This window comes from Amphiprion ocellaris, chromosome 17 (genome assembly GCF_022539595.1).
Source record: "Amphiprion ocellaris isolate individual 3 ecotype Okinawa chromosome 17, ASM2253959v1, whole genome shotgun sequence".
Classification (NCBI taxonomy): Eukaryota; Metazoa; Chordata; class Actinopteri; family Pomacentridae; genus Amphiprion; species Amphiprion ocellaris.
Genome location: NC_072782.1, coordinates 24,402,115 through 24,417,823, shown reverse-complemented (window position 1 = coordinate 24,417,823; position 15,709 = coordinate 24,402,115). Strand labels below are relative to the sequence as shown.

At 37.7% G+C, this 15,709-nt stretch overlaps 1 protein-coding gene across 1 annotated transcript; it reads left to right on the top strand.

The window, feature by feature from the left end:
* The first annotated feature begins 3,433 nt into the window (after window positions 1-3,433).
* On the top strand, window positions 3,434-9,693 carry LOC111579141 (thyrotropin receptor-like). The gene is made up of 10 exons (XM_055019243.1): window positions 3,434-3,616; window positions 3,699-3,770; window positions 4,244-4,318; window positions 4,630-4,704; window positions 4,833-4,907; window positions 5,015-5,092; window positions 5,956-6,024; window positions 6,315-6,392; window positions 6,557-6,745; window positions 7,658-9,693. Exons 1-10 carry the CDS (start codon window positions 3,453-3,455, stop codon window positions 8,745-8,747), a joined length of 1,965 nt encoding a protein of 654 aa, XP_054875218.1. The 5' UTR covers window positions 3,434-3,452; the 3' UTR covers window positions 8,748-9,693.
* Window positions 9,694-15,709: the final 6,016 nt, after the last annotated feature.

The window sequence follows — 15,709 nt, the reverse complement described above, 5'->3', positions numbered from 1 at the left end:
TCTGCAGGTCTGCATTACTTAAGTGCTGATTTCATAGCAGGAACGATGTCTGTCAAATTCTTCAAACGCAAGTTTAACAAAACTGCTGTGCTGTGAATAGGATATCACAGGGATGAAAAAACACGTTCACGTCTGTGCCAGCTGCCATGTTGTCAACTCTTTGCTCCTTGCTGTCAATCACAGGAATAAAGTATTCTTCTAGAAGGGGGTGCAGACAGCCTTGAAACAGGTTATATGGTGAGTGAAGCAGTCATGGTAAAATGGTCCATCTTTGCAGAATTTTGAGCTGAATAACACATTCTGAGAATGTGTGAGAGTTTCATTATTTTGCTGAAAAGAGCTGCAATATGGGACCTTTAAGCATCTGGTGAAAATATTAACAAGCACAGATAATGTAAAAAGTGTCATATTCCAAAGAAACATATGTTTCCCTACCTGAAAGGCCAAAGATTCAGTAAAACCTACCAAGTTTATCAACCTTACTCACATTTTAACCACCTCTTCACATACTGCACAGGTCTAGGTTTTGCAGTAAACCTATATGTCCTACATGAATCTGGGTCCATCAAGTTCACACAGGTTGTTGTCCATAAACCCACCATTCAGTTGGAAAAGGTTGCAACTCCAACTATTACCAGTTGTGAATGGTTAAAATATGCACAGTTTACATTTGCAGCAACCTTTTGACAACATTTGGGCACATTTTTGGGGCCCTTAACAGAGAGCCACATGAATCAGTTCACCTCAATTTTCTGCTCCAAGCACAATATTTAATTGGACATAGCTGCAGTTTTCTAGCACTATAGAAAGGTTTAATGACTGCAGTGCAAAGACCCAAACTGACAACAGAATACCTGGCCACCATTTTGACATTTTGGATTGACTTTAGGTATGTGGGTCAGCTGTGTGTCATTCTTTTGTAGAAAGGTTGCATTAGGAGAAGAAGGTAGGAAGGCCACAGTGAAGAAATCAATCTCCTCTTCTTCAGAGGTGTATTTGTCCTTTTATCTAACCATTATTGCTTCTTTGGAAAGTTGTAGTCTCCAAGAGGGCTGTAAATGGTCATTCTGTAGAAAACATCTGATACGTAGGTATTCCATTTGGATAAAAGTTTTAAAACTAGCTTCCAGCTGTGAGAAATGAACTCTGGATTTTATGTGTGCTGCTTTGGAATGTGCTAAGCAATAAACTGCTGTTCTGCTCTGTAGTAAACTACAGTCTGCCACTTTGTATGGTGATGGCGATGGTCTTCAGAGGTGGCTGTTGGCAAACAATGGAGAACTTTTCCAGAACACAGAAGCCCACAGACAAAGCACAACACTTTCAATCAGCTCACACAGGAATGAGAGAGATATGAGATGGTGTACGTCGCGTAGCCTCATTGTTGACTTTAGTGAGACCAGTTGATATTCACTTGTTTTATGAGTTTGCTAGTTGCTAAAGAATTTGGCTTTATGTACCTATACATCTCATTTACCAAGGGTGACATATAAGAATAAGTAGTCACCTTGTGTGTGATACTGGAAATAAAGTTTAATTAGTCACTCTTGGGTGATAACATGCACACTAAAATGTACACAGTAAACAATTGGAATCAAGAAGATGATTGATTATTGTTAGTTACACCCAAATTTAGGGAAGTTTCAATATGTGAAATTAACTGTAGCCATTATTCATATCTAGGTCTAGTTGGGGGGAGTGCCTGCTGAGGAACCACCTTTACGTGAAAGCAGAGAAGTGCGAGTTCCATGCCCAGACCGTCTCCTTCCTTGGCTACATCATGTTGGCAGGAGAGATCAAGATGGACCCAGTCAAAGTCGTGGCAGTGAGGGATTGGCCCAGACCCGACAGCCGTGAACAGCTCAAAGCCGGATGCCCTGCGCCGGCTGCACTTGGTGGAGGAGGCCCTGATGGAACCCGAGCCCATCCTGCCTCCCACTCAGTTCCTGGTGGCTCTGACCTGGGAGATTGAGTCCAGGGTCACCCAACTGGTACTCCATTCGCCCCTTGCATCCCACTCTGTTGTCCTCCAATAGGCCCAGCCCAGCCATCTGACCTGCCACCCAGGGGTGTCAGGGACCTTATCCGTTATGCTGCAGAAGTTTTGGTGACCCTCCAACCAGGACACCCGTGAGTACATCATCGCTTGCTCCATCTGTGCCTAAAATAAACCCACTAACCAACCCAGTGCAGGGCTCCTCCGGCCGCTCCCCATCCCCAGATGGCCATGGTCCCACATCACCTTGGACTACGTCACCGGCCTTTCTCTCAGCCTGCAAGATGAACGTCTCTAATCAAAAGAAGAGAAAGCCTCACTACCTTGGTGGACATTGTGACAATAAGCTCTGCCATCATGCGTATTTTGAGCACAAAAGCTGTTATTTCATCAATGGAGTTTGGAAAAAGAAAATTCAAAAGGCCTAGATCAGATACTGTAAAGGACCCCCTCAACCTCTGAATATGTGAACAGTAGTGTCAAAAAGATTTTGGATTGTGGAATTTTTGGTTTAGGTATGTTGAAAGTTCCTGCAATACACTTTTTACTCTTATAAAAGCCGTATGAACCCTGATTGCAATAAAATGTAAACTGTACGTTTTTGTGTGTATGTGTATGTTCACTTAAAAAACTTTATTGATCAGTGCTAGTGGCATACAAGTTAATTTATCATAGCATATCTGCTGGCTCTAAGGTGGTAAGTTGGCTGAATATGAACCAGGCTGGAGCACAGGTGAGTGGAATTAGCTGCTGGCAGGGAGGACACAGAACACAGGAAGGTCTACACACAAGAATGCAAGAGATCAGTGGAGTTGCAAACAAGAAGCACGAAAGAAGAATATTTAGCTTTCACTGAAGATGGCTGTATCGTAGTCACAGAACAATCAGACACCGGAGACCATGAAGAGCCAGGGTTTTATGGAGGTCTTGATGAGGTGAGATTATTGCAGGTGCTTTCAATCAGCTGCAGTGAGTCCAGCCATGCGCTCAGCCACACACTTGAAAGGACTGATAAGAACAAACGGAGGAGAGGCACAAAAAACAAAAATCCCCAAAACTACCAAAAAACAAACAATGAAATGACTTTTGTTAATTCTTCTGAATTTCAACTTTTTCTAACATTTGCGCTCCAGATTATTATATATTTATATTTGTGTAAATGATTTGTCTGTGTGTACTTCTGTATGAGAAATTGCTTAGCTGAAATAAAAAAGGATTTTGTATGTACAATAAATGCTAACAAAAACAACGCTGTTTGCAACTGCTATGTAAATCCATTTGAGTTTTTCTGTTATAATTTGTATTACACGAGGAAACACACAGCATTAGTGTAACAGTTTTATTTTGAAGCTCTAAACCAGAAGTGCCAGTTTTGTAATGTCTACTGACATAATCCAGGACAGCCCAGTCACTTTCCAGACTGATTCGTCTTTACCACTGATGCTCTGCTTTCACAATGAGACCTAATTTGAATCCCTCTTTTTTTACTTTCATTCTTGTCAAGGTTACTCTTTCTCTGGAATACTGTCCACTTCATTGCCAGTGTGACTGGGACATCAGCAGTGTGTCATGTTTTGGTGCCGAAGTCATGCCTGTTTTCCACTCCAGCACACAAGAGGTGTAAGTAACTACAGTCTCTCAACACTGGTTTCTGCCAGCAATTATTGTATTAAGACTGAAAAGACTTCTGTTGCTGTTTCAGGTGGCTTGTGGGGACAAAGCTTTCTTCTGTTCCTCAGAATGCCTTTGCCAACTTGGCTAATATTTCTCGCATGTAAGATTCTTTATTTCTTCGAACACTAACTATTCTTTCCAACCAGCACAATTGGCTAGAGTGAAGGATGCCATTCATCAAGACAACTAAACAATACCAGAACTAGCAAAGCAAACACCTCACTGAACACAGGCAACACTAAAATCTAAAAAGCAAGCCTTTCATGATCCCTGCTCCAGCCCCCCATGTTTCCCCAGTAGACCTTGCTACGGATTAGGAATTCATTGAGTATTTGAATTACCTCATCCATTTTTATGGATTGTGGAAAGGGGCCTAGGACCCTTCATACCTGATAAAAAATTCTAAAAGTGATCAGTTGTCGTAGGTCATTCATAAATGCCACAAAAACAAATCTGTCCATGGAGGTTGTTCTTGCATAAAGCCTGAGTGCAAACTGCTGCAAATCCAACAACAGCCTGAGTATCTGTATTGTGTTTTATATTGTATTTTGTTTGCTTGCGTGTTTTTTTTAGATACATCTCTGATGATGATACTCTTAGATATCTAGAGAGGCATTCTTTCCACAACCTGTCCATGGTCACGCACATGTAAGTAAGCTTTCAGTAGTGCAACCTGACTGTGATTCAAATCAAGCCTCCTATTTATGCCACTATAAATACAGATAGAAGTCTCATGATGCCCCTGTCCTGTAGTAGTACTAGTAATACTATACTAACCATAATGCATTTCATTATTGTAAATGAGAGTAAGAAGGCCTTTTAGCTGCTCAGTGCTTGTACAAAAACATGGGCATACTTCTTTGAATTAAACTTTTGTGGATTTGTTTTTCAGCAAGAAAAATAAATCATGCAGGAAAAGGTATGCCTGATGAAACAAATATACTTTCTGTGTCCAATAGACAACTAACTGATATGAAAACACTATCATACATTGACAAAGAGGCCTTTAAGGATCTGCCTAAGTTAAAATACCTGTAAGTATAATTCCATTTGCTTATTACTGGACAAAATAATCATATCTCAACAAGGAAGCAATGTGACGTCTCTAATAGTTGACATTTGTTTGTTTACTGGTTCCTGACTCAAGTTTCTTTCATTGCAGTGGGATCACAAACACAGGTCTCACTTCCTTTCCTGGGCTGCAGTATATTCAGTCCAGTCAAGAGGATTTTATTTTGTATGTAGCATTTAAGAGTAAATAATTGCAAAGTCTATTGTTTGCTAATAGTTTTGAACATTCAACTGGTGTAAAATGTTTCATGTTTATTCTTTTTTTCTAAACAGGGAAATAGTAGAGAATGTCTTCCTTCAAGTCATACCTGCTAATTCTTTTACTGGAATATCTGCAAATTCTTTGACCATGTAAGTTGCAAATACCATTTTCAGACTAATTAAAATGGCAAATGTGTGGTGCCTGTAAGTTTGATTTTTCTCCAATACCATTAGACCAGTATGATTGTTCACGCTAATATAATTGCATTCTTCCTTGCTTTTTTCCTTCAAATCAACATAAAATTTGAAGCTGTAAGATGCTGCTTTTTGCATTTCTGCATCTTGAAATTAATTTAATTTCTCCTTTTAAATTATTACTTGCCATGTCATGGTCACAGTAAGTTAAAGACAACTTTCTTTAATTCGTCAAAGAAACAAGAGGAGTATATTTGTTCAGCAACTATGTGTTGACAAAAGTCTAGAACTTCTGCTCAATTTAAAATGTCATTTTCCCCCATCATTTGAAAACATAATAGGCAAATACACTTATTAATAAATTAATAATATATCATCATATCATCATAATTAATTACATCTAATTTTAAAATCCATCACTTTCATCCATCTTGAAATGTATGATCACAAGTAAAATATGGCCTCATTTTTGTATCATCCATGGCCCACTTAAGTGTATAGTGTGCAAGAATCAAATTTCTCAAACAGGTGAGCCAGCATTTGCAAAACAGGATGGATTTTTTTTTTTTTTTTATACATTTAATTTTCTTAGACTCAGCATTTACTCTAATTAAACTAACAAAAAAATAGCAGCTGGGTAAATACAAGTGTGTCTCTTTAGTAGTGTAATATCAGGAGATATTATGGTTGTGTGTTTTGACTTCACACAGCAGGTTTTCACAAATAGACAGGGATCTCATTTTCCACTTTGTTGAATGCAAACTGAAATGTGAATTTAAGTTCTACAGGACAGTCTTTTTTTCTCTTTCCTTTTTTAGCATGCTGAATGACAACGGTGTGAAAGAGGTCCAGCACTGTGCTTTCAACGGGAGCAGACTGGAGGAAGTGTATGGGTGAAACCATAAATGCTTAAAGCGTTAACACTAAATTTAGCTCACTACTAATTTACACACATGCAAATTCTATGTTTTTATTTGGTGCCTTTCTTTATGCATTTGAATTTTACCAACTGGGTTGGCTTGACTACTACTGTTGTCTTATAGTGAATGATTTGATTAATAATACACTTTTGTGGAATTTTGTGTATGTTAGTATTGGGAATTCTAAGTATAAAAAAAAGCCCCCAGATACATTCTGACCATGTTACTTTACCTCTAATCTATTCTCCATTGTTCAGGTACCTTCACAGAAATGTGGATCTGGAACGAATAGATGAATTTGCATTTTATGGTGTGATTCATGGCCCAACTCACTTGTGAGTAACTGAAAAGTACAACGTTTGCTAAATGAGGAATCGGGGTTCTACTTGGAATAATTAAGATTACTTATATGTTTGGGTTTTTTTGCATCAATTAAAATACAGAAGGAGCCAGCTTTGTGCCCTCAAGAATTTATGTCAGTTCTTTTCTGTCTTTCCAGAGACGTTTCAGAAACCAAAATAAGCTCTTTGCCTTCAGTAGGCATGGAGACCATTGAAAAGCTCCAAGCTAAAAACACATGGGCCCTGAAAGTACTTCCACCATTTAGGGCCTTTCTCCATTTACAGAGTGCTGAACTAACATTCCCAAGCCATTGTTGTGGTTTAAAAATGCTGAAAAGATGGAGAGGGTAAGTAGGACAATTGAAAGTAGCCGAGAACTGCTTTCCCACTGCATTTTTTTCTTCCTGTATTTGTCCTTTACATACCAAACTACCCTTTGCCCACAGTATAGTGTATTGATGTGCTCACAAAAACTGTGTTTGTCTAGTGTGATTTCAAGGAAATGACAATTTAGAGAAATGTGTTTTTGCATATTTAACATTTGACATGTCAAGCTGCTGTTAGAAGCAATTAATGAAGCTGTTGCTGTTGTGCGTAATGTGCAAAGCCCTTTCTCTTTGTAGATACCCATAATCAGTAAGGATGTAGGTATTCAATAAGCTCAGAGGTAAGACTCCTGCAAAAAGCTGAGGACAGCAAACTAAATTTCAGCTCCTGTTAACGATTTGAGGTTTAAGCGCGAACCCCTGCTAACTAGGAAAGTGTGCCTTTGCACTTTCTGTGATGTTTGGGTGCTCAGCTGATTAGCTGCTGGTACACAGTTACCAATGCTGCTTTTACTTGTGCTCACACCATAGCTGCATTCACTGAAACTTCGACATCAGTGCTTCAGTAAATGAACCTGTTAGATCTTGGGTGGCCACAGGGGTGTCTAATATGATTTCAAGGGTGGCTATGGCCCACCCTGACACCCCCAAGCATATAAACTTAAGAGCAAAATTTCTTTGTGTCTCATACTAGATGTGTATGTGCGACCTTCAGATAGATTTTGGTTTTCATGTTGTGGCTGATTAGTGTACTTACAATATGTGAGGGAAATGTTTCTGTTTTTTGTGACAGAGCTATTATAACTAACTTTAAAAAAAAAAAAAATCTTGTAAGATTGTCTGGTGTAGTGCTACTTCTGCATTATTTGCATGCATGTAAAGAAGTGTTGGTAGTTCACTAGCTGTTTAATTATTCTTCTCATCTACATAAAGACACTCTGAGGAAGTTATCTGCAACCTGACGGGGACTGCTTCAGAGAGGCTGCAGGAACACTTTGGAGCTATTTCTCAAAGACATCTTGGACACAAAATCTCCCAACATCCGACAGACATCTTTGGTCTTCAAAGAACTGGTTGGATGAATCACACTCCCAGCAACAGCCTCATTTGCCCGACCAGACAGTCTCAGACTGAAGGTTTGTTTTATGTGGAATTACCTAAAGAGCATGCCAGTGAAGATTTTGATTTTGCACTATGTAATGAACTTCACAGCAACAACAGACTCTTATGCACCCCACTGCCTGATGCCCTGAACCCCTGTGAGGATGTAATGAGTCAAGGCTTTCTGAGGGTCTTGGTCTGGATGGTCAGTTTGTTAGCCATTTCAGCCAACCTATTGGTGTTGTTCATCCTGCTGACCAGCCAACAGAAGCTGTCCGTTACCCGTTTTCTTATGGGTCACCTGGCATTTGCAGACTGCTGTATGGGGATGTACTTGCTGCTTATTGCGTCTGTTGACTTCTATACACGCTCCCATTATTACCATTATGCTATTGCCTGGCAAGCAGGAAGTGGCTGCAATCTGGCAGGAGCGTTATCAGTGTTTGCCAGTGAGCTGTCAGTGTTCACGTTAACTTTCATCAGCCTTCAGCGCTGGCATGCCATCTTCTACGCAATGAGGCCGGACAGAAAAATTAGGTTACGCCATGCAGCTGTGCTAATGCTCATTGGGTGGTTGCTGTGTGTGATTGTAGCACTGCTGCCAGTGGTTGGTGTCAGCAGTTACCAGAAAGTCAGCATTTGCTTACCTATGGACACTGAGACAATTGCTGCTCGGACCTACATTGTTTCTGTCTTGATGGTTAATGTCCTTGCTTTTATAGTGGTGTGCTTATGTTACCTCCACATCTACTGTATGGTTCACAATCCCCAGCATGACTCCAGCAGATGTGACACCAGCATGGCCAAACGCATGGCTGTTCTCATTTTCACTAACTTTCTGTGTCTGGCTCCCATATGTTTCTGTGGTTTGTCTGCAGCTCTCCACCAACCACTGATGACGCTCACAGATTCTAAGGTGTGAATTGTTCTTAAGCTTTAATCAAGATATTGTTCAGTTGAAAGTAAAGCCTGATTCATATTTTTCTCCATAGGTGCTGCTGGTGCTTTTCTATCCTCTCAACTCTTGTGCGCACCCATTTTTTTATGCTATCCTGACCAAAGCGTTTCACAGAGATATCCTGATGTTGCTGAGCCGGATGGGGCTCTGTCAGCGGCAAGCACACCTCTACCGAAGCCAGCTTGTCAGTGTTGCTCCCCACACATACAGAGACACAATGTCTGCCCCACATGCCAGCATACACATCCCAAAATGTGCAGAAATCGCTTGGCCACAAAAAATGCCATTTAAATTTGATTAATAGTCTTATCAATCGATTTTTAAAGCAATAACTATCTTGCATAAATGCTCTTACATATTCACAGAACCTAACCAGAGCATACTATGGCATATGAGAATTCATCCATTCATTTTTGAATTATTTTACCTGCATATTTATGATGTGGTTGTTATTTGCCATTCCAATATAATGATCAAAGTTAATGAATTCAGAACAGCTTTGATTCATTTTGGCATTAATTCAGCAAGTCTATAAAACTACTGGAGAAATGAGACATCATTCATTTGAATGATTTTCAAACATTTGGTGTTCTGATGACAGTGGTGAAGAGAACTGACTTAACACGTCCAAAATCTCCTCCAGTTGTTCAATTGGGTTGAGATCTGGAGATTGCGATAGCTATAGCGTGTAAGGCACAAAACTGTAATACTAATCAAATGATGAGTAACCCTTGTGTCCTATGAAGGCACTGTCATTCTGGAAGAGACCACTCCTATCAGGATAGAAATGTTTCATCATAGGAAAAAGGTTATCAAAAGAAGTTTGTATAGAATTGCAGTTACCTGTCCCTTTAAGGCAACAGGTTCAGGTTTTTCCTGCAATTTGCTACTCATCTGTATCTGTTATCAGGTTGAGTGACCATATAACATATATAAAAAACATATATATATATATATATATATATATATATATATATATATATATATATATATATATATATATATATATATATATATATATATATATATATATATATATATAAAGTACATACCAAATTGCACCATGATCCATACAACGTGAGTGTATTCCCCCAATGAGCATGGACCTCAAACAACCAAATACCATATGACTAGCTCCTTCAACTAATTAGAAACTGATTAGTAGTTACAGTTAGTGTATTGGTGTATACCATTTCATCGTGTGGCTCTGAGCAGTCGAGATTTATATGTGATCTAACATTTTACCAACCATAAAACAGACAGATTTTTTCTTGTGATTGGCAACAAAAGGACCTTAAAAAATGTAGAGTGTGGTGCCAGTCAAAGGCATGATTTATGAGGAAAAAAATTACTGAAATTATGTTTTTTGAATTTATGGTCAATATCAAGAGGTATGATAGGTAAAACCACTCCAATAGTGGTCCCAACCAATGTTCCCTGTAATTTTTCATGAGTCTGAGCAAACACACAAACTCCCTGAGCATCCCTTGGACCACTGTGAGCAACATCAGACGTGTGCACTGTGGTCACACCAGCATCACATCCATTCAAGTTACATGGTTCATTAAAAGAATCAAATTACAGCATTTACATTTCTGTTAAAACACTTTGTCAGCAGGAGCCAGTTGAAGGCTGCAGTGATTTTAGTGACACTACAATGTATAAGAGTGAAGTTATTGAATATTTGTCTCTCTTTACTGTTGCAGTGGTTTTGCAAATTGCAGACGGACCCTGTTCACTCCATAGACACCAATGTTATTCCTATAGCTTGAAAGACAGCTACTTTTGATAAAACTGGGCTTGTAGCACATTGTCTGCCTTGCAACAATGGGAAAGAGGCACCGTTTATGTTTTGACAACCTATATCTAACGAGTTATTGATGCTGGAAGTCCGAATCTGTGAATATCTTTCCAACTTTACTGAACTTGGGGCCACTACCACCTAAGGAGTGATATATTTAATTTTGAAAAAAGCATTTAGCCATACTTAAAGCTTTAAGTGCTTTATTAACACGGAACTAAAAATTTTGTATTGTTTTATTATCACAGGTTCTGTCTGAAAAGAGGTGGCATCATTTTAAACAGTGAAATCAAACTAATAAAATGTAATGACCAACCAGTGAGCAATACTGGATTCTGCAAAAACATAAACAACTTTTTTAAAAATCTAAATCTTAACACAGTCAATGTATTAACTTATTTATGTGTGTATGCATGTATTTATTGATTTATTTAGTACTGTTAACATATCAGAGTTCTGAGTGAGTTTTTCTTAAGATAGGCAAAGGCCATTTATTGATTACATATAGGCTGTTAAATGTTTATTAAAAACTAAAAAGCATTTTAAAAAAACAACTTAGGCATTTATTGAGTCACTAAAATAGTGTAGAGTACAGACCACATCAGCATGATTATAAGCATCCTCTGGTAAATTAACAACCAGATACTGATGTCTCTCACCATATGGACTTCAGGAGATGACTGGGGGATGATAAACTGTGACCTACTGGTTGGGTTCTCTCTGTTCTCATGTTTCTTACATGTTTGTCCCCTGACAGCCGGGTCCTAATGTTTTTTGAGCAACACACCATACTATGACATTTTTACAATGATGGTTCTACTATGAAACCAGTTTGACATGTTCAGGTGTTCTTTGTGTGAAAACTCAGAGATTTCAGGTATCAGAAGGTGGTTTTCAACTTTCTTTATTAACTTTCTGCTTCAACTTTAAACTAAATTTCCTTCACTAACCCAGCCCTCTGGACTTCCAGGAAGCTGTGTTCCTATTGGCTGTCCAGGTGGCTGCTTGGTGTTATCAGGAACACCTGAGCAGCTCAGTGTCTTCCTGCTTTATTTGGCTCAGTCAAACATTTCCTCTGCTTCTCTTCACCACAGAACCGGGTTTGGCTCCTTTGCTTTAGTTTGTTCTTTAGGTGTTGGCTTGCAGCTTCCAGCAGGAAAATCGTCTTTAATGTGTTTCTTGGTGTATTTTAGGGCTTTGTACCAGATAGTTGTCTTGGTAAATGTGGTTCTTTAGCCACAGTTAGCACATGGTGCTAATGTGTGCAGTGATTAGTGGATTTGGTGCAGCTGCGTTGTGTCTTTATCTTGGCTGTAGTGAGTCTGTAGAGGTTTCTGGTCAGACACATTCTGTATTCTTGTTTCAGAACCGATGTTGGTTGTCCAGAAGGTAAGAGTTCCTGTCCTGATTCTCTGTTCTCAGAGGTTCTCTGGTAGGCTGCAGGAGACTTTAGCATTTGGGTTGTGTTAGTTTGGTTTTTGTATGGTTTCACTTGGACGACTATCTTGAGGCCCCTCCATGTGGTTTAGTGAGGTTTTCTGGAACAGTTCTACAAAGCAACCTGCAGCAGAGGAGACTTTGAGAGTTTTTAGGAAGTTCTGGAGACCAGACTTAGAGCAGCAGAAACATTTGTCAGCAGTTTGAGCAGGAGAAGGTGAGCTGCAGAGTAGAAATGAGATGGAAACCTTCTTGACCCGTGTGGTGAGGTCCTGTACCAAGAGTTTGAGCAGGTTGTGAAGAATCTGTAGTTCTTTGGTCTGAAAGCACAAGAAGAGTCGACTCATTAAAGGAGAAAACAGGAGATATTGTTGCTTCTTCTGTCGCTCTGCAGTTTCCTTAGACTGAATATCAACTTTATATTTTAAATGATTTACCATGTGAGCCCAAGAAGACTTCAATAAACTCCCTCCATCCCCTGGACACAACAGATTTTATTACCATGTTAATTTTTTTTTTTTTTTAATGTTTTTGAGTTTTAATCATAGTTTTAGCATAGTTTTTTTTCTCTTTGCTTGTTTAGTTTTGTCATCTGTGTAAAAGGTGCTAAACAAATAAAGTTGAATTGATAAACTGAATAATTGACTAACTCATGTTTGTGACAACAGAAGTATTTTCATTGTGGTTTAAGGGTTTATTTCATTTTTAAGGTTGGGGTTAAAATCTTGACAGAAAAAGAAGATTAAAGAAATGAACTACATAAAAAAAGCAATTAAATCAAAGGGAAAACAATTTAATACAATAAAACTTTTAAAAAGGTGTATTATTTAATTAGTTTATTATTTAAAAAAAATTTTGAATGTTTAATTAACAAAAATATTTTATCTGTAATTTTGAATATTTGTATTTGAAAAATTTTGTTTAATTTCATAATTACATGTATTGTATCTTGTTTAATTATCTAATTCAATATTTTGTCTGTTTAATATAGTTAAACATTAAATACAATTAAATTCTATTAAACAGACAAAATATTGAATTAGATAATTAAACAAGATACAATACATGTAATTATGAAATTAAACAAAATTGAATTTTTTTTTCTTTCCCAATATTTAATTTTTCAATTAAATCTTGAAGGTTTTTCTTTTTAAATGTTTTACCACCTTTTAATGTTTAATTTTCTTTTTAAATGCTTCATTATATTTTCTGTTTAATTCCTATTTGAAGTTTTATTGTCTTTAAGATGTAATTTTCTAATTAAACATTTAATTTATGAATTAAATGTTTTGTCTTTTTAAAGGTTTAATAATCTAATTAAATGTTTTGTATTTTTTTTAAATGTTTAATATTCTTCTTGTTTAATTGTATTTTTTGAATGTTTAATTATGGAAAATATTTTATCTGTAATTTTGAATATTTGTATTTGAAAAATTCTGTTTAATTTCATAGTTACATGTATCTTGTTTAATTATCTAATTCAATATTTTGTCTGTTTAATAGACTTTAATTGTATTTAATGTTTAACTATATTAAACATTTGAAAAAACAATTAAACATTGAAAAGACAAAACATTTGGAAATCAAATCAGACATTAGAAAAGAATAAAAGGTGAGAAAAGAGCAAAACTAAACATTTAAGAAGAATCAAACTAAAGACAAAACATTTGAAAAGACACCAGTTAAACTTTAGAAGATCAAATTAAACAGAAGAAACAATAAAATGATCAAAAGAGCAAAAACAGATAAAGGTCTGAAAGCGTTTTCTAGTCTGAAATGAAAACATCAAGTTGTTTATTCAAACATTTCCTCTTTCTATGTTCTTGGTTTGATTGTGGACAGATTTACTAAGAACTCATTTCAGAAAACTGCTTTCCAGATAAAGTCTGCTAGTAGTTGAAGGCATTTATCAAACTAATGTTACCTTCTGATCTCCACAAACTTTACTGTTCAGTGAAGAGAATCAAAGTTTGTTGAGGATTTCTAAAAAACCCACAGGTGAAGGTCTGAGAAGAACTCAGATGGATGATCTAAATGTGAAATCAAGACTCATGGTCACAAGTTTTAAGGCTTCTGTTAACCAGAAAGTTCAAACTAACAGAGAAGTACTAAGAAACTTCTAAAATTTCAGTCCTCAGACTGTCTGAAGGTTCAAACTAACAGAGAACTACTCAGGAACTTAGAAGATATCAGTCCTTGGACTGTCTGAAAGTTCAATCTAATAGAGATCTACTGTGGGACTTAGAAAATTTCAGCCCTCAGACTGTGTGAAAGCTCAGGTCCTGAGGACTCGGGAGGTCTGGAGGCTTTGGAAAGTCTTGGAAATGAGGGTTCCACCCTCCAGCACAAAGGCTGAAGTCCAACCTCCTGAGAAAAACGGTCGAGTCGAGACTCGAGTAAAAAAAAAAACTCGAAAACGACAAAAAATAGATGATAAATGCGCAAAAAAAAGGAGAATTAGTATCTGAGCGAGTAGCTCAGGGGGATAAGAAGAGGACTCCCAAGCGGAGGGTCGCAGGTTCAAGACCCGCCACTGGCAGTTTTCTTTGTTTGTCTTTGTCAGGATTTTGAGAAAATTTAAGAAGTGTCTGGTCTTGAACCAGCGACCTGCAGCTCCATAGGCAAATCCTTAACTCACTGAGCTACAGATCAGACAAAAAGAAATAAATTCGTCGTCCCTTTGGCATCGTAGTTCCTGAAGTGACCACATGGGCAGAGCCAAGGCGGAGTCTGGGTGGAGTCAGGGCGGAGAGTAGGCGGGGAGGTGGGTGGCGGCCTCCCCCCTCTACTCCCCCACCACCCCCCACCACCCACCACATCTTCCCCCGCCCGACGAGTTCTTCGAGTCTTGACGAGTTCTTCGAGTCTCGATGGGTTTTCCCCGAGTTTCTTGAGTTTCCACGAGGTCGGAGGCAGAACAAGTTGTCATGAAGAGGTGTTGAAGTCGGCCAGGATGGACTGACTTTTTACAGCAACTAGAAGGAAGATGACTAGAAGAGCAGGTCTTTAACCACCATCCATAAAATCCATGGAGTCGGCTCCAGAGAAATGAAGGGAGGTCAACTTTTATCAACCTCCATCCAGATGTTCAACTTGATATCTTTACTTGGAGATTTTTAGCACCACAAACCTTTAGTATCACACTTTATTATCCTTTATTAGGACTTTAATGGAATCCACCAGCACATTTAGTTTTTGTTGACAAACTTTATTCTTATCGTCGTGGGACTGCAGTATTTAAAACTGTTCCTTCTATTTGACCTCATGTTTATTAGTTTTAGTGGAGAAAGTTATTTTAGTTGTTGATTAGTCTCTTAAAAACCAAATAATAAACTGGATTAGTAAAGAGGTTTAAATTTCTTACATTGTCATATTTTAAATATGACAAAAAATATAAAAATAAAGTGTCTTGAGACAATTTGACCTGTAATTGGCGTTATATAAATAAAATTGAATTAAAATTGTATGTATTTTGTAATGGAGTAATTCAGCCATATATGTTGGAAAACACATTTTCTTTGACCATTAATCTGTTGATTGTTTTCTCCAGTAATTCATTTGTTTTGGTTTATAAAATGTCAAACCCAAATATATTCAGTTTACTGTCATAAAAACCAAAAAGATTTACATTCATGATGCAGGAATCAGGCAGTTTTTCACTTTTTATCTTAGTTTAGTCAGAAAGGTA

Bases quoted from the DNA above. Each gene is read 5' to 3' on its own strand.
- LOC111579141 (XM_055019243.1), top strand. From the start codon at position 3,453: ATGAGACCTAATTTGAATCCCTCTTTTTTTACTTTCATTCTTGTCAAG. The intron at 3,771-4,243 runs GTAAGATTCTTT...TGTTTTTTTTAG, and splicing joins TTGGCTAATATTTCTCGCAT to ATACATCTCTGATGATGATA. The intron at 6,746-7,657 runs GTAAGTAGGACA...ATCTACATAAAG, and splicing joins ATGCTGAAAAGATGGAGAGG to ACACTCTGAGGAAGTTATCT.